We start from the raw sequence: 17837 nt of genomic DNA on the forward strand, positions 1-17837 counted from the left end.
AAGCTGTTCATGGAGCAGCGATGATGGCCATCTGCGACACAAATCAAGCCAATGCCATACTCAGGTCAATTCCAAAATTACCCATCAGTGGTTGCGGCTGGCGAGTCTTGAAAGGGGGGGCCCTCCCTCCACTGTTCGGACGCGAGCTTCTTTCTTCCCCAATAGCCCAGGCCGGTACGTTTTGACCCAGTGCTCTTACAAGGCACATGCCCCCAACCGGTCGGGCTGCCAGTCCTCACTTCCGACTGCGCGGCTCCCGCACCATACAAAACAAGTCACACCTCGCGCTCTCGCCATCCTCACTCAGGCACACCAACTTCTTCCGCATCTCAAAGCCCATGCGTTCATATATGGCCACGTTCGGCACCTCCTTACTACTCTCCAAATAGCACTTCCGCCCCTCCATGTCCGCCTTTTCCATGACCACCTCAAACAGCCGCTTCCCGATCCCCCTGCCCTGACACCCCGGCCGCACCGTCACGATATTGACGAAATAGTAGCCGGCGGGATCGGTCCAGACCTCGGCCTGCGCCTTGGCCTGCTCGCGCTTCCACACCCAGTAGCGATCGGTGCGCAGGCCGCCCCGGCCGCGGTACCACAGCAAATTCACGCCCTGTTTGAGCCACAAGAGGTAGTCGTCCGCCCACTCGGCCCAGGTCTGCGGCTGCTCGGAGCTCCGCGGCTTCATCCACATGGATACACCGACGACCTGGTCTGGGTCGGCGGCGGCGCCGGAGGAGCCGGTGGTGTCTTTGGCGACGTAGAAAAGGGCGTTGCGCATGCCCCATTCGACCTTGGCGCGTAGGGACCAGTAGTTGCGCTCCTTGTTGAAGTGGCCGGGCCGCTTGTCGAAGGCCCAGTTGGCGTAGGGGTCGTCGTCGAAGGCTTGTTGTATGCAGTCGACGGCGGAGCGGATGTCTTGGGGCTTTATCGGGGTGATTTCTATCGCCATGGTGGAGGGGGGGTCGTGGGTTGGCGTCGATGGTCAGCTGTGTCAAGGATCGTTGCGAGGGAATGGAGTCAGTGCTGTCTGCAATAATGTAAGCTCGCTGTTGCTCTGCTGCTTTACGTGGACAGGTGGGTCTTGTACAACGGAGACCGGTCAAGTCCGGGGAATGCAAGATGTGGAAGGCTGACGGCTATCACAGCTGGTGGGCCACGGAAAGCCGCTTGCACATTCCAAGTCGGGTTTGGCGGGTCCAAGTCAAGGATCTGTTCTACGTTCGCGTCTTTGTTACGGTTCGCGCCTTTGATGGCATCCAGGACATACGAAGCGCTCATGATCATGGAGTTACAAGGATGGCGGAACTGATGGCAGTGGTACAGGACCTTGAAACAGCGACCAGCGCCCGCGTATATATCAGATCTACAGTGCATCACTCCTCCTGACGGAGTGACATCATCGTTGACGTCTACCCCAGAGACTGTGAGTGGATAGTATAGAGACTATAAGAACATCTTTGCACCTCACATCTCAGTCATCTCATACACAACAAAGCCACAAGCCTTCCCAACCAACTGACCGCATTCACATTCTCGACACAACAAGTCCAAGTCCAGATCCATCGAAGCAATATGTCCGAAAACAACGACAACCCCTCCCTCATCGGGGGTCATGCCAAGTACGTACAAGGTGCTGCCGCCAGCGCTCTGGGGTACGAGTCCGGCGAAGCCACCAAGAACGCCGCGATAGAGGAGATGCAGCGAGCACAGTCCAAGACCGCGGGCCAGCCTGCGCCATCCAGCGTCTTGGGTTCCGTTGAGCAGAAGGCCGGTGAGTTGGCCGGGTGCGAGGGCATGAAGGACGAAGGAAAGGAGCGGCAGAGTCAATGAGTGTGTTGTAGCTTGGTTGTGTTTGATGCGTCCCAAATCGGTGCATACAAGACTTCATTCCCGTCGCTGTCAAAGGCCAACGTCAGCAGATCCCTTGTAATTATATGCCGGGCGAATTGGGGTTTCGCCCAACGATTCGGTCGAGCACAACCATCAAAATCACGGCGTTTCTACACTTTTGCCATCGTTAGAGAAGTTCCGGCTAAACATGGTGACCTGTGTCAGCAGTCAGCTCTAGGAGCAGGCCATCGCCTATACCGCACACTCCAATTCTAGTTAGTCCCGAGGCGCCCCGCCTGCAGTGGCATCTCGCTCTGCATTAACCGACCCTCGCCTCGGCTTCATCGCTATAAACAATGCAGTGGATGCGGTCTGATATTATCGAAGCTTTACATCCATAAATGCACGGAAAAGTCCCAATTGCACTCTGCTCATCCTCTTGATCCCCCCAAGGAATCACAATGTCTGTGACCACGGATGCAACTCGCCTTCTAGGCATCCAGCATCCCATCTTACTCGCCGGCATGGGCCGGGTGTCTGGTCCCAAGCTGGCCGCTGCAGTCTCTAACGCGGGCGGTGAGTGTCTCTTAACGGCCCATTTTCACGGGAGTCCTGCCTAGACGCCGGTCAGGGGGGCATGCATCCATTCTCACACCATCCGGCAATCGGACTCACCATTTCTAACATTACCTAGGGCTCGGAAGTATCGGTGGAATCGGGTTCACGCCGCAAGCACTCCGCGAGGCCATCGCCGAGCTCAAATCCCTCTTGCGCGATCCCAACTTGCCCTTCGGTGTGGATCTACTCATTCCACAGGTTGGCGGCTCCGCGCGCAAAACCAACTACGACTACACGCGCGGCGCCTTGGACGAGCTGATCACGGTCATCATTGAAGGCGGCGCCAAGTTGTTCATCTCGGCCGTCGGCATCCCGCCCAAGCATGTCGTCGACCGCTTGCACAATGCGGGGATCCTCTACATGAACATGATCGGCCACCCCAAGCACGTGCAGAAGGCCTGCGCGGTCGGAGCGGATCTGATTTGCGCGCAGGGTGGGGAGGGCGGTGGCCATACGGGGGAGGTGCCCACCAGTGTATTGATCCCGGCCTGCGCGGATCTCTGCAAGCAGTACCGGAGTCCACTGACGGGCAAGCCGCCGCTATTGGTGGCAGCGGGAGGCATTGCCGACGGAAGAGGCGTGGCGAGTGCATTGATGCTTGGAGCGTCCGCGGCGTGGGTTGGCACGAGATTCGTGGTAGCCTCAGAAGCCGGAAGTTCGCAACGAGACAAGGATTTGATCGTGGCAGCTAATGTGGACGCTACTTTGAAGAGCACCATCTGGACAGGCCGGCCGTTGAGGCATCTGAAGACACCGTGGACGGAGAACTGGGAACTGCGCAGACGGGAAGAGCTCGAAAAGCTACAGCAGCAGGGAATTCTCGTCGCCGATCATGAGCTGGACAAGCTGGCGAAAGAAGGTAAGCTGACGGAAGAGATTGAGGATCAGTCCTACCCTAGGCCGGCCGGAGTGGTAGTTGGATTGATAAACAAAGGTGGCCAGACTGCGAAGGAGATCGTGGACGAGATGGCGGCCGAGGCCTACACTCTTTTGAAGGGGGCGAGCACGTTCGTTGGTGGACAGGCGAAGTTGTGAGGGCGAGGGAGCTGCCCAGGGTATCTCTTCTTGATGCAAGCAGGCAGGAGTCCATCCGATAACGCGGCGGTTAGAACTCGTGGTTATAATCTCCTCTGAGTATGTGGCCAACGCAAGGGCTATCAGCCGACTCCTGCTACCAGCTCGAATTGACGGGTAGGCTCACCGGTCTTCGATGAATACATTTTCAAAACAACGACATTGTTCTGCTTGTGATGTGGGCGGTTTCTAATCGCAGAGTGAGATGATTGCGAGCATCTGGTGATGACCTTAAGCTTGATAGGAGCCTGAGAGCTACCTGCATCGTCTCTCACGTCCACTGGAGCGAGCAATCGCATATGAGTCAGCCTGTCTTGAGACTGCCCTGAGCCTACCTGTTATAGATAGTAAAGTGGTTGAGTCTCAGCATGTCAGTGCCAGTGAATGAACTGGGTACGGGAAACGAAAAAGATCGACGGCCACTCAGATCCTGGTACTGTACATGATATCGACTTCTCTGCTTAATAATGCCACAAGACCGTTTTCAACGCTTATGTAACCCAGGCTGCTACACTTCTTGCCCGTGGAGCGACGCTGAACTTGCTGCTAAGGGATAGGGTATCGAGCGTTGCCTAAAAGGGTTGCTGCAATGGGCCCTGTGGAAACTTGCACCAGGTTGAGGGTGATGTTGTGATTGGGCAGCTCGGCTGCATCTCTTTGCACCACTTTCGTGTGTAGGGGCGGCGGAGGAGACAACATCTTTTGCACTCGATGTGGAGCAGCATGAGGAGCAGCTTTCAAGTTCGATGCCCCTCGTTGGCGATGGGTCTTCCTGCATCTGGCAACGTCGGAGTTGAGGATATAATGGTTGACCCAAAAGGGATACTGCAAGGGCCAGACCAGAATGCATCGGCTGGTACTGACGACAGGGATGTGTAGTTTGAGTTTAGCTTCACCTACTCATGAACATCTTTCGTCACTGCACAGCTCTGAACGGATCTGAGAGATAAAAGGATTTCGACTTCCACCCGTTATCTGGAGGGAGTCCAACCTGCCTTGGGGACTTATTACAGCCCGGTGACATCACAACACACCAACAACATTACCGGAAATACCTACTTGTCCGCCACGCAACAATCCCCCAAGCTCTCATCAATCAAAATGGGCCCCTCACTGCCCAAAGAGTTCAAGGTTGCCGTCTTCAAGGAGAATGGCAAGCCTCTCGTCTTTGAGCAGCGCCCGCTTGAGCAACCTAAGGATGGACACATCTTAGCCAAGGTCCTTGCCTGTGGTGTCTGTCACTCGGATGCTGCTGTCCAAGTCGGAGCCTTCGGTAACAGCTTCCCTATTGTTCCTGGTCATGAAGTGGTTGGGGAGGTGGTTGCTGTCCCTGAGTCGGAGAAGAGGTGGAAGATTGGTGACCGCGTCGGCGGTGCATGGCACGGAGGGCACTGCGGTACGTTGAAAACGGACCCTCTCCTGTCGTCTGGCTACTGACTCGGATTCCAGGTAACTGCAAGGCGTGCCGCAGAGGACTTTTCCAGATGTGTGAAACCGAGACCATCAATGGTGTGATGCGGGACGGCGGTTATGCCGAGTACATCGATCTTCGCACCGAGGCCGTGGTCAAACTCGATAAAGAGATCGATCCAGCCGAGTATGCGCCTCTGCTGTGCGCCGGTGTCACTGTGGTAAGTCCTACACAACCCGAGATCGAAATGACCACAGGCCTTGAATGTGTCTCAGACCAACTTCCGAGACCCTTTTCGTCCCCTGATCCCTTGACATGGTCCTCCTCTGCCCTAATATGAATCTAATCAGAAGCTCAGTTCAACAGCTTGCGCCAACAGGGCGTCACATCGGGCGACCTTGTGGCAGTCAGCGGCCTCGGCGGGTTAGGCCACCTCGCCATACAGTATGCCAGCAAAATGGGCTACCGTACCGTTGCCATCTCTTCGAGCGCCGACAAGAAGAAGTTCGCAAGCGAGTTGGGCGCCCACGAGTACATCGACACCTCTCAAGGCAGCGCGGGCGAGCAGCTGAAAGCAATGGGCGGAGCGAGCGCCATCTTGTTCACCGCACCAGCGGAGAAGCTGATCCCAGATCTACTACAAGGTCTTGGGCCGCTCGGGAAGCTCATCGTTCTCGCCGCCGCCGGTCCTGTTGAGATCAATACTGCTCTGATGATACACTACGGCAACAGCATCACCGCATGGCCTAGCGGTCACGCCCAAGATTCCGAGGAAGCCATCTCCTTTGCGGAGACCCACGGTGTCAAGTGTATGATCGAGAAGTTCAAATTCGAGCAAGCAAATGAAGCGCTGGAGCATATGAATAGTGGTAAAGTCAGGTTTCGGTACGTTCTACCACGGTCGTCTTCATATTCTGGAGCCCTCCCCATATCGTGCACCACTGCTGACACACGTGACACAGAGGCGTGCTTGTTCTGTAGGAACCCGTCCAAATGCCGGTTTTCGGGCGAAGCGCACAGCTAGGAAACGACGTCAGCTCTACTGTGGTACAATTACGCTGAATTTACGCAAGATCTATTCGGATGATGAAAGATTCATGGAACCTCCTTTTCGGAGGGCATCAAAGCTTGACGGCGGCTGGGGTTGTTAGGCACACCCCTGCAGGCCCCCCTTCCCTCCCCCGCACCAATCGCTGTTCGTTGTAGCCGGCCCCGCGGTGACTTCAAAACACGTCTTGATTCATCTTGATCGCTTCCACCACTCGACCGTGGCCATTACCCCCAGCTGCGCCGTCACAGGAGGCCAGGCGATAAGATCGCTGCTTCAGATTTGCGCAGTCCGTATCCTTGCTGCCACGCAACTGGCCCGTCTGCCCTTGCCCATCCGCAGGTTCTACCCTCATAGCATTCAAGCAGAACCGGTGACTTGGAAAGGCAAACTAGCGCTGCTTCAGCGTGCTGATTGAGCGTGCTGCGTTCCGCTGGTTCTGCGCCACTGTCTACAGATGAGACTGGCTCCCGCAGCCGCCCTGTGATTCTTCTTCGAGCTCTGATCCTGCTGCATGGCTTTGCGCATCTGTCTGATCTTGCTAATACCGTGTCCAGCTTTGACAGCTGTGCTATAGGCTGCGCCTGACCCCCGTCTTCTCTTCTTGCGCAACACGACCATATCGGCCGGGCCGCAGGATAGGTCATTTACGACACGCTCACGGCTCTCCTCTCAGGGTACTGGCGACCGCACGACCGGACAGCAACCATCGAGCATTTCTCTGGCGGCACAACCGAACCCGCCGCTTAGACGCTCAAGCTTCTCTTCGGCGAGCAACCACTGCCCATCTGCCCCCGCAAGGACATCTTAGAACAACCAGCAACGACTAGCTAGTGGTGAGATAGGATTGCGACGGGAGGGGAAAGCCGCAGGCAGAGTACATCGACGAAGTTTTGCGACTTTCGGGTGGCAAGCTGTTGGAGGAGACGGCCTGATACAGTCCTGGACCAAACACGCCGTAGCAAACAACCTAGCAACGACTTCACGCCCTGATATGACCTAGGAGGATCTGGAGCTGTTACCACACAACATTGAAGAAAACACACAAGATTCATCGAGCATCTACTAGTAGATCTAGGTTTGCCGACTCGAAACACTTTCGCCGTCACCCAACTCATAAGCAAGCCGGTAGTTCTTTAGACTGTCGCAGCATCACCCGACTCTCTCGACAGGCGAGCACGGACTCCCGGATACAGTGGGGACCGACGACGAGTCTGCCGTTGCCATTCAGGCGCAGCATCCACAGTCGAATCGAGGCCGTGGGTTCCTTGCCTGAGTGTGCTCCGCAGTGACATAACTATCTGCTCACTGGCTTTCATTGCCCGCCTGACCAGTGCCTACATTATACACCGTCGGTGCTGGCCAGTCTAAAGACTTTCCGGTCTGACTTTCATCACCGTCCGTTCATCATGTTGTCCAGACCACGGCTAGCCAACAGACTCTCCCTCCCGCTCTTGGCCCTGCTCAGCGTCACCACCGCGACCGGCCTCCAGCTCTCGCAAGTACAGCCCATCATCGGCTTCTCCTCGGCTTGTACGAGCGCCTACAGCACTCGCCTGCCGGCCTGTATGCTATCAGACTTCCGCAGCGCCGTTGGCGGAGGGGACGACGGGTGCTCCGTCTCCTGCGTCTCGGAGCTCACCGACCTGCAAGCAGACGTACAAGCGTCATGCCAGAACGAGCGCGCCGGGAGAGACACTGTCATCGGCCAGATGTTTCTGGGCTCGGTTGTCGACTTCTTATGCGGGTCGGTTGGTGCAGGAGGAGGGGCCGGCTCTACAAGCGAGTCCACAAGCACGGTAATGGAGACGACCCGCATGAGCACTGCGGCGCCGGCAACTTCGACCGGCGAGACGGCCAGCGACACGACCACTGATGAGAGCTCAACAACAAGCTCCATAGAAGCCAGCACGAGTACTACTTCGTCATCAACCCTCGTCTCGGAGACGACCACGATCACGACGGAGAGTACATCGACGTCGTCAGCACGGCCTACGAGGACCGGGGCAGACCAAGGTGGCACCGATGGCGCGCAGACCAACTTTGGCGACTCGGGAGGTGGCAGCCCCTTTGATGGCGGACCGGGCGAGTTCGAAGGCGCCGCCTCGAACCTGGATGTGAAGACCAGCTCTCTGGCGCTCTTGACCTTACTGACGGCACTCGTACTGCTACGGTAATATCTAGGGGCGGGCTTCCCGAGACCCTACACCACGATATTTACGAAAACCGCTTTCCAGAGAAATGTGTCCAACACAAAGCCACGCGAAAGCAGGAACGGAAAAAATGGGAGAAGACACGAGACGAGCTGGAGAAAAAGAAGGACCACACGCACACGAGACACCACATATTATTTTGACGAACATTTCCTTCCCATCAACCATACCCCCCACAACGTATGTATCTTTTGTACCAACAGCAGCACAACCGGCCAAACGCCGAGAAGAGAGCGAAACAGGCTCACGACGATCCTTTATAGACGTAATGTCCTCGTACCATATATATTTGTCTCTGCGACCGAATTGAATCATATGAATATATCTATCCGTGTCGTTTGATGCCGTAGACACGTGAGTTTATTACGGTCCTTGTCTCCGGACATCCCTCCTCGCCTTGTAACCATTTCTATTCCCCCACATCCGGACTGGCCCCGTGCTGTATGTACATTCCATGCAGCAGCGAAACCCGTCTTGCCCTCGTGCGATTATACATCCGACAAAAATGCCACAGCTACCTCGAATAGAGCAGTTCGTCACTTTGTTTGGAAAGCCCAGCCTCCTTCCCCAACAGCTCCCCCCTTCTTCTCAGCATCTCCAAATGTCTCTCTCATGCCTGATCCCCTCCAGTCCCAACAATCAGGTCCGTCACTCGAGAACGAGAACCCAAATGCGGCCGTGCTCAACCCGCCTTTGCCCCTGCGGTGCGTACACCTGAGCCAGCAGTCAGACTTCTGCAAACTGGCTTCCAGGTACCTCGGAAGCGGCAGGCAAGCTGCCACAGAAGCGGCATTTTCAAGTCTCTCTGACGTTCGAGAGGCCGTGGTAGCGGACCGGGCCGGGTCGCCACACAAGGGAGAAACCCAACTTGCTCGCGAGCTGCACTGTCTGCTGTGCGAGATTCCCGTGGAGAGTTCCTGGGTTTATAGAATCTAAGCCCACAGAGTCTGTAATCGTCAAAATGTATTCCATATCATTCGCTTTCCAGTTTCTCGCGCAGCACCAGAGCTTTTGGCCGCTCGGAAGAAGGGGGATGGCTGTGTTCGTAAACGTCGTGTGCATCATGTATATACGTCCCAGAATAGGCCCATGTCTGTCCTCTCCCCTCGGCCATAAAGCGCCCCCGAGGAATGCGTTGCACGATAAAGGATGGACGAAATTCACGGGGGTAGCTCCCAAGACTTACAGCAGATCACTTGTGGTAGTTCATAAAATTGACTGGCGCCCTCCTCGAACTCACATCAGGGTCTTTTGGGTGGTAGTCTGCTGTGACTTTCAGGAACCCTCCCGTCAATTTTGTCGAGCCCTGGAGTTCGTATTCCAGCTTACATTCACACTAGGCGGTCGTCCATGGATTGCTTTCTGGCGGAGGCACGTGACCGTTCTCTTTCTCTGCCTTGTCCACAATGACACTGTCCTCCAGCTCCTCTTGGGCGCGGGAACCCTTGTTTAATCCCTCATAACTCTCGGTCATCTTGACATCGTCCGCGTCCGATCCGCCGTCAACCCCTTCCCATTTATGCTCCTCTGGCTCCGCCTTCTCCCACGCCTCGCCGTCTCCAAGCGCCGTCGTCCCTTCTTGGCTGTACATGTCGGATCGGACTTTTTTTTCGCTCGATTCGTACCAGGTGCGGTCAACGCTGTCGACAACGCAGACTTTGGCTTTTTCACCCAGGGCATAAAACCCGGGATTGTCTCGTGGCGTGAACATGCTGCAATGCGCGGAAATCTCGTCTTTGGCCTTGTCGTTGACGGCCTCGATCCACTTCATGCCACCCTGAAACTCTGACTTGCCCTTCCCTGTCACCTTATTTGGCAAGTTGGCGAATGTCCGCTTTCCACCCCCTCCGCTCACGCTGCCCTCACGCTTCCCCTTGCCGAGGTTGGTGTATATGTTGGCGCACTTTCCATTCCGCTCAGCCGTTGCCTTTTCCAGCATCTCTACTCTTCTCTTCAGACTTTCTGCCTTGACCAGATCGCCAACAAACAGCAGATGACTACTCGCCCAACCCCAGCCGGCACTGATTTTCTCTCGTTGGCTGTACAGTGCTGCCGCACCGCCAGCCGCCACGGCACCCGCCGCACCCGCAAACATGGCCACCTTTCCCCAACTCTGCCACTTCGGCGCCGCAGCCGCATCATCCAGGGGCGAGACTGCTGGTGCGGGCAGTGCTTTGGCAGAGTTGGGGGCAGGCGCAGCGGGATTGGCGCCCCAACCGAACATCTTAGCCGCCTCGTTGTAAGTATTGTATGCTGTCGAGGCCACCCCGTGTGCACCTTCGACTTGGCTGGCTACCATGCTGGGAGCGAGACCGAGGAAGGGGGTATCGAATGAAATGACAGCTTGGATATGAGGGAACATAAGAGTTGCGGATGTGTCGGGCATCGCGGCTGCGACTGGATTCGGGTGCGTACTACCTGTCGTAGAGTTCATCGTCGTATTTGAAGGAAAGTTTGGGGTTTCAGGATTCATGGCGGAGGCGGAGGCCGTGACGGGTTGCTCGGAAGCGAGGAGAAGATAAGTCTCAGCTGCGATGATGCCGCCCATCGAATGCCCGATCAGAACAGTATGAACAGAGGGGTCGACTGTGGGCGAGGGGGTATTGTGCGCAACCTCGATGTCGATGATTTTGTCTTGCAGCCATTCTCGAAAGGCCGCAACCGCTTGCGGGAGGGCTCCCCGGGTCTCGAACTTGGGGTAAATTAGAGGCACAACGTCGATATTTGGAAGCGCATGGTTGACAAGAGCTTGAAGATGCTTCGGAAATGAGGCGAAGGTGTCATCATCGCCCTGAAAGTCGCAGCTGCGTGTCAGTCATTGATATTCGTCTCTAGGACTGGCGGGGCCACCGTCGCGGGTTACAACACAAGTACACCTACCTGAAAACCGTGGATGAACACGAGCACGAGTGTCTTTCGCATTATGGGTTGTGGGATCTCGAAGCATGCGCTTCATCATCGGCATAGGTTATGGCGGCACCAATTCCATGGCTCTGAGAGTGCAAGACAAAAGAGTGAGGCGTGTGACATCTGTCGGGCTTCAGAGAAGGCGGCGGGGAATCCTAACTTGGAAGGTGACGCGAAGTAATCACGTGCTGACCCGTGGCTGCACTCCGATTGCATGTGAAAGACCAATTTGCGTGAACGAGTGAATAGTATTCAAGTAGAAGTTCTTCTGTCTTCGTTGTGTTCAGCTGCTTCAGACGCTGATGCAAGTTCGCGATTTCTACGCGGTAGCTCTAGCTACTTTCACCTCGAGGTGAGTCTGTCTAAATCCCGAAAAACGCCTGCAATGCTCGCTTGCTATTAATGTTGTCTGCCCGATGGTTGAGCATGCAACAACCGCGCTATGCCATTGAAAATAATGAGAACGAGAGGAACTCTCTAAAACCGATGAGGGTATTTTTGGGTCAAGGGAGTGTTGCCCGCGTGCCAACCGTCTTGCTGATGGTAAGGCACGAGACCTTGCCGGCGTTCAGGATTCATCTTGCTCAATGGCTGATAATGCATCTGCTCCTGGCCAATGTTGCGAACAGGATTCTGCATGGCCGCCGACGGGGGGGGAATGAGGAGGGTGTTAACGTGGCGCACAGGTCGATACGGTGAGCTCCGGTTGGTGAGAAAGTACGAGGGAGAAAGTCCGGGCAGAGCCGGAGTGACGTTGGTATAACCGTTGGGTGAGGTGTGGGTGGAATTGATGTTGCTTGGATTACGGGAGAGCTCGCCAAGACTCGGAATTGGCTGGCTGTAAATACCTGCCTGCGACACCGGGGTGATTGGATTAGACCAAGTAGCGGTAGTGGACGGCGGGTACACGTTGGCCATGGCTCTTGACGCTGGAATGTTGATAGGAGCCAGGTGATTATTGCTCATGGTCTCAGCTGACATGGGAACTCGAGGAGCAGGCAGCCTTGGCACGTCTCCATTCACATGCTGGACATGGGGAAGCGTGGTCAGCGAATTGCCTGTCGCGGGGGACACATATGATGAAGGCGTGAGTAGGTCACCGCTGGCGTGATGCTGGGGCGAGGAGTACTGCATTCTTTTGGCGGGTGGAAGATCCGTCATGTCTAAGCTTCGTTTTCGTTGGTCCAAGACGTCGGCACTGCCATAGCGATACTTTCGCGATGGCGAACTTTGAAGTTGAGGCGCATTCAGCATCGGATTGGGCAGTGCAGCATAATTTCCGTTGGTTGGAGGGAAGTACGCATTTGTGGTGCGAGCTGAAGGCGGGGACGGGAGCTTGTGAGGACTGTTCTGAATGGTAGGGGTGACTGGCCCCGGAGTATGCCTTGACTGGGCTCGTGAAGCCTTCTCATAGAACGCTCCAAGACGACCGAGCTTGCCTTTCCATTCATTCCACTCCTCAGCCGAAACATACAAATCGTATCTCATGTTGCTTAGGAATTCAACCTCCATGATATGGATTTCGGTGACTGAGATCCCGGAAACCTCAGCCCAGGTCTTGTTGGTATAGGTGTTGTCGTCCAAAAATTTATTGCCTAGCATCAAAGCGATGGTCAAGAGCCGGAATTCACTACCTCTTTTGCCGCTGACACCGGGGTTGAATTGTTTCAGTCGATAGATGAAGAGCAGACCGAGCAGAATAACATTCTTGCCGACCTGAGTGGTGCTCAAGATCGTCGTCACCCATTTCCGAAATCCAGTCGATGGAATAGCATCAGGTACCAGCCCCCGATCCGGCACGGCGTCTAAGGGTAGGTTCTCGGCGTACTGTAAAGTCTCGGCTGTCTCAAACCAGAATAAGCTGGCGATTTCGGCAGCAAACTCGGCCAGGCTTCCTTTGCTCTTGTTCACCGACTCTGGAATCTGTAAGTGAGCGGCAATCTCGTTTTGTCGAGACTTGTCTTCGACTGGCATGGCAATGCCACCAAAGCTGTCCATATTGACAACAGGTGGTGGATATGGCTGGTTGTACTGAGTCTTCGGATTCGTTTGTTGCACATGTTGCGAATTACGCATGTCCGCATGTTGCTGGTACTTGGTGGGATATGGGTGCGAGGACACGGGAAGGTTGGAAGAAGCCACGTTCATATTCGTCTTTGTGCCAGGTGGTGTAGGTAGACCGCCGGCGAACCAGGACTTGTTCGAGACTTCTCCTTCCGCTCTCGGTATGGCTGGTGGTCTTTGTTCGTATGTGGATCGGTGTCTTGAGCTCGACCACGGGTCATATGGGATATTTTGGGGTTGAACAAGTAGGGACGACATCGGGGGTGAGATATGCGAGAAGTGTTATGGTTGCGAAGGTATAGAGACGGTAGGTGAAGTAGAAGCTAAGGCTCGTCGCAAGCCGTGCATGTGTGGTACTTGTCCAAGGTCGAGACCGGCTCAATTGGAGAGTTGTTGGCCGTCGTCTTGGTCCGACTCAAGGAGCGGCATGCGTCGGATTGATGGGGGTAGCGTCGACGAGGAGCACAAAGGGTTAATGAAGGAGTAACGCCGAATAGTGTTTATGGAAGCCGAATTTGATGAGGAATGATGGCAGCAATGAAAGGTGGGGATGGAGGAAGCGCAGGACGACGGAAGGGCCACAAAGCCAACCTTGGACCACCAGTCCAAACGCAAGCAGACCTGACAGGCAGTGTAAAGTGAGGTCAGGTACGGATGCGATGTACCAAACACGAGAAGTGAAAAGATATGTACCAAAGAACGAAAGGGAGCTGGTGGTGATGAAAAGGGCAGAGTTTGGGGCTGTACTGAATAGATGGAACCTGGAGGCCAGTGGTGATCAGCTTCAGCTAGCAGCAAGATGAGCAGCAGAGATGTGGTGTCTTGGAGAGTTAGCGTAAGTCGGGATCCATGGCTCGGCTTGATGTCAGTTTCGCAAATGCATAGGCGGCAGCGGGAAGGCAGACAGTAGTGAGCATCAACAGGGCCAGGTTGTATGGGAAGCAAGCCTGGGCTGCTGGCTAGCAGAATGGAGACAACTACTGAGTTGGTACACGATTCCGGACAGTGATGGGCCAATCAGCCAATCAGCCAGGGGGGCCAAAAGAAACCGGAGGCTCCATCGGAGAGGACAGGCGCAGTGATTGTCATGAGGGAAACTAACACGCGGATGGCGGTGGTGATGATGTTTGAAAAGGTTGCCAGGATAAGAAATGGAGGGATAGTGGGAAAAGTGAAAACGAACGGGGTTGAGCGATATGCAATGACCGCATTTAGCTCGGCTCTTGGGGGCACAAGTCTCACAGCTTCAAAGTGACGATCCACAATCGAACAAGACTGACCGCGAACGGGGTGGAGTGGCGCTGAATCCTAAGGTTGCCAAAGTGACGGGGGGGACCTCCTCGCCCTGCTGATTATTGACGGGCGCACGGGAATGCTCCAACGCAAGGTGGGACTCAGGTCACTGTCACCACAGGCGAGGCCGGCGATCCGCTTTTTTGTTCGTTGCCTTTTTGCTTGACGGTTGCGGGCGACAGCACACAGGAGTGGATGAGTTAGTTGGGTGCAAGGTCTGTCAGCAATCCAAAGCGAGAGGGTCGGCGATGAAATCAAATGACAGTGCAGTGCAAGGATTTAGCGTGGCAGGCAGTGGGCATGCGAAAACCTGTGACGCGTGCAGGGAGAGCGTGGGAGTCACCGGAATAGGCAAAGTGCAGTGTGTGCAGTGTCGCGCCAAAGCTCGTCCTCGGCGTCGCAGGGGGAAGAGGGAGGGGAGACAGAAAGAAAGCAGTCATACGAGGATTTAGGCGGTAGCATGACCCCGGACGGATTGGCGGATGCTGCGCTCAAAGTGAGAATAGTGGAGGAGAGCGCCGCCTAGCCACAGGTGCCGGTAGTGGCCCAGCTGCCAGTCAGTGCCCAGTGCGAGTGTGGCAGCGACCGACTCCAACCCTCGCTGTTGCGGCAGCCCGGCGGCAAAGCTTCTGGCCTTGTCGTGCTGACTTTAGCGCCGTTCCATTCGTTACCGTAATTCGTCTGCTGCAGAGGAGGGGGCAAGGGGGGCGCACCGGGCGCAAGCTGGCCGTGACTCGCAAGTGCGCACACGGCGTGGCATTGGCATGGCGTGGTCTGGCGTCCTCTTGTGTAAATTCTGTTCCGGGTTCCAGTCCGTGTCATGCGAGCAAATCAAATGCATGCCATGTCTGTGGTGGAGGGCAAGCGAAAGCAGTAGCTGTCACCCATCGTTTGGAGTCGGGCAGACCGCAGGGTCAACTCAACGGCAGGGCAACCTAGGACGGTTCCGTCTCAAGCAAGCGAGCAGCCACCACGCATACGAATACACGTACGGGGTACGGAGTACTTGTGCACATACAACGGAGTACACAAAGCCCAGCGACGAAGCCTCGGCCACCGCCTGGAACGAACCCTCCGATGTGATCTCTGGGCAAAGTCAGGCTTAGCTTTGGGGCTAGTCTATCCTTCCTTCTTTACCTCGTAAGCCCGGCCATGACTAAGGGCCTAATCCATCCAAGGGGTAGCCGGAAGCATGTCAAGAATAGGCGGCGCCATCGAATTCAAGGAATGATGTGGCGACCATGAATGTATCCGAGATGCACCTGAACGCCCACAGTCTTTCCACCGGAGGCCGGACTCTGCCACGAAACGGGTCAGAAGTGAGATTATTGAATGTCACGATGGCGCGTCAGGTGAGGCGAGGTCAACCAGCAAGGGATTGACGGCAGACCGGGAGACTTGTCTTTCCAGAGTGGACCGAAACTGCTAGTTGGGCAACAGCTTGCAATGCGGCTCACCACACACGTACAACCTAATCGTGGCCCATCAGCTGCCCAAAAAAAAAAATAAGAAATCCTGACCAACGGAGAAACAGAAGACGTGCGTAAAGTCAAGCGACGGCCATGGCTGAACAGGATGTCAAACACACGAGCCGCGAGCTGATCCTGGTTCATCGTCGGCATCATCACTGTTATCGTCTTCAGCGGATGGTGGCAGAAAACCCTGTGGCCATCCTTCGGCAAAAAGCAGAGGTGCAGGGCCTGCGAGACCAAAAGAGATGACCTACGATCAGCTGGCGGTGTTTCGTGCCTGAACAGGGACTATTCGCATTCGCATGCCGCAGCCCGTGAAAAGCCTGCGGGGCGGTGACATGGTTTTACTTCGTACTCCCTGAACTGCGGCGCGCGTTAGAAAAGCACTGCGCCGATCCAGTTCTCCAAGTGGGGGCATACTTGAATCCAGCAATTCAGAATTGTCAGCGATACTAGTACGCCTGTAGCCTTGACGCGCTGGATTCCTGGTCGATAATGACTGCACTGCTCACATCGGGAACAAGGCGGCACCCAAGATTCAGAAAGGCGCCCCAAATTGCCGCCTTGGGGGGCCAGCCATGTGTTTGCTGTCCAATGATAATGATAGGTGCACGCGGTGCAAAAATGGTTGATTCATTATTGAGCGCCATGCAAGGAGACAGCCAGGCGTCTGCAGTGGCAACGGTGGAGCTGAGACTCACCGAGGCGTTGGCCGACTCCAGTTTCGAGAGCCTGGCGCTCGTCTGGAGCAGCTGGCAACTCCCTAACGCACACAACCCGGTATCTGATGGAAACCACGTTGTACGGCTTCTCGTTGGCTGCAGAGCTTGTCGCGACCGGGGTAGCCGGCAAACTGAACGCGAGACGCCGTCTCACATCACGCTTGCAACGCTCAAGAGTCAAACGCGCCCAAAGCAGGCGAAGTCGTGTCAATCACCAGTCGGCGATCCAAAAGTCCGGGCCAGCAGCATTATCTCACAGCTGCCACTAGTAGCACGGTCAAATTTTTCGCTTGATTACTGCGATTGCATGCAACGCGTTGCCTAGAAGCCGGGGGCGAGTGACCCGGAAGATTATTTACATGCCAGCTATGATCAAGATTTGTTCTGCCGTTTCGTCGGCAAACAGAACGCAGGCCGATCTCTGCTCGATCCGGTGGGAGGTTTCGTGCAATGCTGGTAAGCATTGACACAGAAGCGCACGCGGCGCCCGGTTCCAGCAGGGAATCGAATGCGGGCCACATCCAGCATTGCTCGAATTGCTCCCGTTCACTTGTGTTGCATCAGCACCAGCACCAGCATCAGGTGCTCAACACGGTGGGTTTTTTGGTGGCACGCAGACCATGAATCTTGAAGTGGTCATGGGGACCATGTGCTTCAGGCTTGGGTTCAGGCTCAGGCTTGCCCAACTAGGCGGTTTTGGACAGCCACCGCCCTCGGCCTGTCATGGCCTGGTGGACTTATTCTCCCGCGGCAGTCCTCGATCTCGCTTAGGCCGTCGTATTGCACCCGCCCCGGCCCACAGGCTCACGATTGTTCGCCACAATCATACTAAAAGCCCCTGACGATACAGCCTGGTGTACGTACCTCTCAGCCATGCAGGGCAACCAAGCCCGCAGAGCCCGTAGCCCTCCTCGGCATCAGTGGCAGTGGTCTCAATGGTCGAGCATCCTGAACGAGGGCTAAAGGTTCTTCTCCCCTCGTCACCGTCTCAGCTGCCTTTCCGAGTCTCCGCTCGTCCCAGCGCTACGGTGATAGTCAGGAGGAATGCTCCATCCATCTCAATTATGCCCATGCAGTGTGGCAACTTCCACTCGATGTCGTGCTTGCACTCGCTCGGTCAAACTTTCTGGACCCAAGATTTGATGCCGTAACCGTGTCGCGCTGGTTCACGGCTGAGCTTAC

General features: G+C 55.6%; 7 protein-coding genes across 7 annotated transcripts; 4 read left to right on the forward strand and 3 right to left on the reverse strand.

Moving 5' to 3' along the window:
- Positions 1–235: 235 nt before the first annotated feature.
- Positions 236–952, reverse strand: HMPREF1541_09954 (uncharacterized protein; the record flags this gene model as incomplete). Its single annotated transcript, XM_008714626.1, has 1 exon — positions 236–952. The coding sequence occupies one exon, from the start codon at positions 950–952 to the stop codon at positions 236–238; it is 717 nt and encodes a 238-aa protein (XP_008712848.1).
- Positions 953–1575: 623 nt separating this feature from the next.
- On the forward strand, positions 1576–1833 carry HMPREF1541_09955 (uncharacterized protein; the record flags this gene model as incomplete). The annotated part of the gene is made up of 1 exon (XM_008714627.1): positions 1576–1833. The coding sequence occupies one exon, from the start codon at positions 1576–1578 to the stop codon at positions 1831–1833; it is 258 nt and encodes an 85-aa protein (XP_008712849.1).
- Positions 1834–2294: 461 nt separating this feature from the next.
- HMPREF1541_09956 (uncharacterized protein) lies at positions 2295–3486 on the forward strand (the record flags this gene model as incomplete). The annotated part of the gene is made up of 2 exons (XM_008714628.1): positions 2295–2409; positions 2528–3486. The coding sequence occupies 2 exons, from the start codon at positions 2295–2297 to the stop codon at positions 3484–3486; spliced, it is 1074 nt and encodes a 357-aa protein (XP_008712850.1).
- A 1140-nt stretch (positions 3487–4626) lies between these two features.
- On the forward strand, positions 4627–5917 carry HMPREF1541_09957 (uncharacterized protein; the record flags this gene model as incomplete). The annotated part of the gene is made up of 4 exons (XM_008714629.1): positions 4627–4921; positions 4975–5156; positions 5295–5821; positions 5899–5917. The coding sequence occupies 4 exons, from the start codon at positions 4627–4629 to the stop codon at positions 5915–5917; spliced, it is 1023 nt and encodes a 340-aa protein (XP_008712851.1).
- A 1476-nt stretch (positions 5918–7393) lies between these two features.
- On the forward strand, positions 7394–8161 carry HMPREF1541_09958 (uncharacterized protein; the record flags this gene model as incomplete). Its single annotated transcript, XM_008714630.1, has 1 exon — positions 7394–8161. The coding sequence occupies one exon, from the start codon at positions 7394–7396 to the stop codon at positions 8159–8161; it is 768 nt and encodes a 255-aa protein (XP_008712852.1).
- A 1372-nt stretch (positions 8162–9533) lies between these two features.
- HMPREF1541_09959 (uncharacterized protein) lies at positions 9534–11119 on the reverse strand (the record flags this gene model as incomplete). Its single annotated transcript, XM_008714631.1, has 2 exons — positions 9534–10988; positions 11078–11119. 2 exons carry the CDS (start codon positions 11117–11119, stop codon positions 9534–9536), a joined length of 1497 nt encoding a protein of 498 aa, XP_008712853.1.
- Positions 11120–11581: 462 nt separating this feature from the next.
- Positions 11582–13426, reverse strand: HMPREF1541_09960 (uncharacterized protein; the record flags this gene model as incomplete). The annotated part of the gene is made up of 1 exon (XM_008714632.1): positions 11582–13426. One exon carries the CDS (start codon positions 13424–13426, stop codon positions 11582–11584), a length of 1845 nt encoding a protein of 614 aa, XP_008712854.1.
- Between the last annotated feature and the right edge of the window lie 4411 nt (positions 13427–17837).

The sequence above is a fragment of the Cyphellophora europaea genome, assembly GCF_000365145.1.
Source record: "Cyphellophora europaea CBS 101466 unplaced genomic scaffold supercont1.11, whole genome shotgun sequence".
Lineage (NCBI taxonomy): Eukaryota > Fungi > Ascomycota > Eurotiomycetes > Chaetothyriales > Cyphellophoraceae > Cyphellophora > Cyphellophora europaea.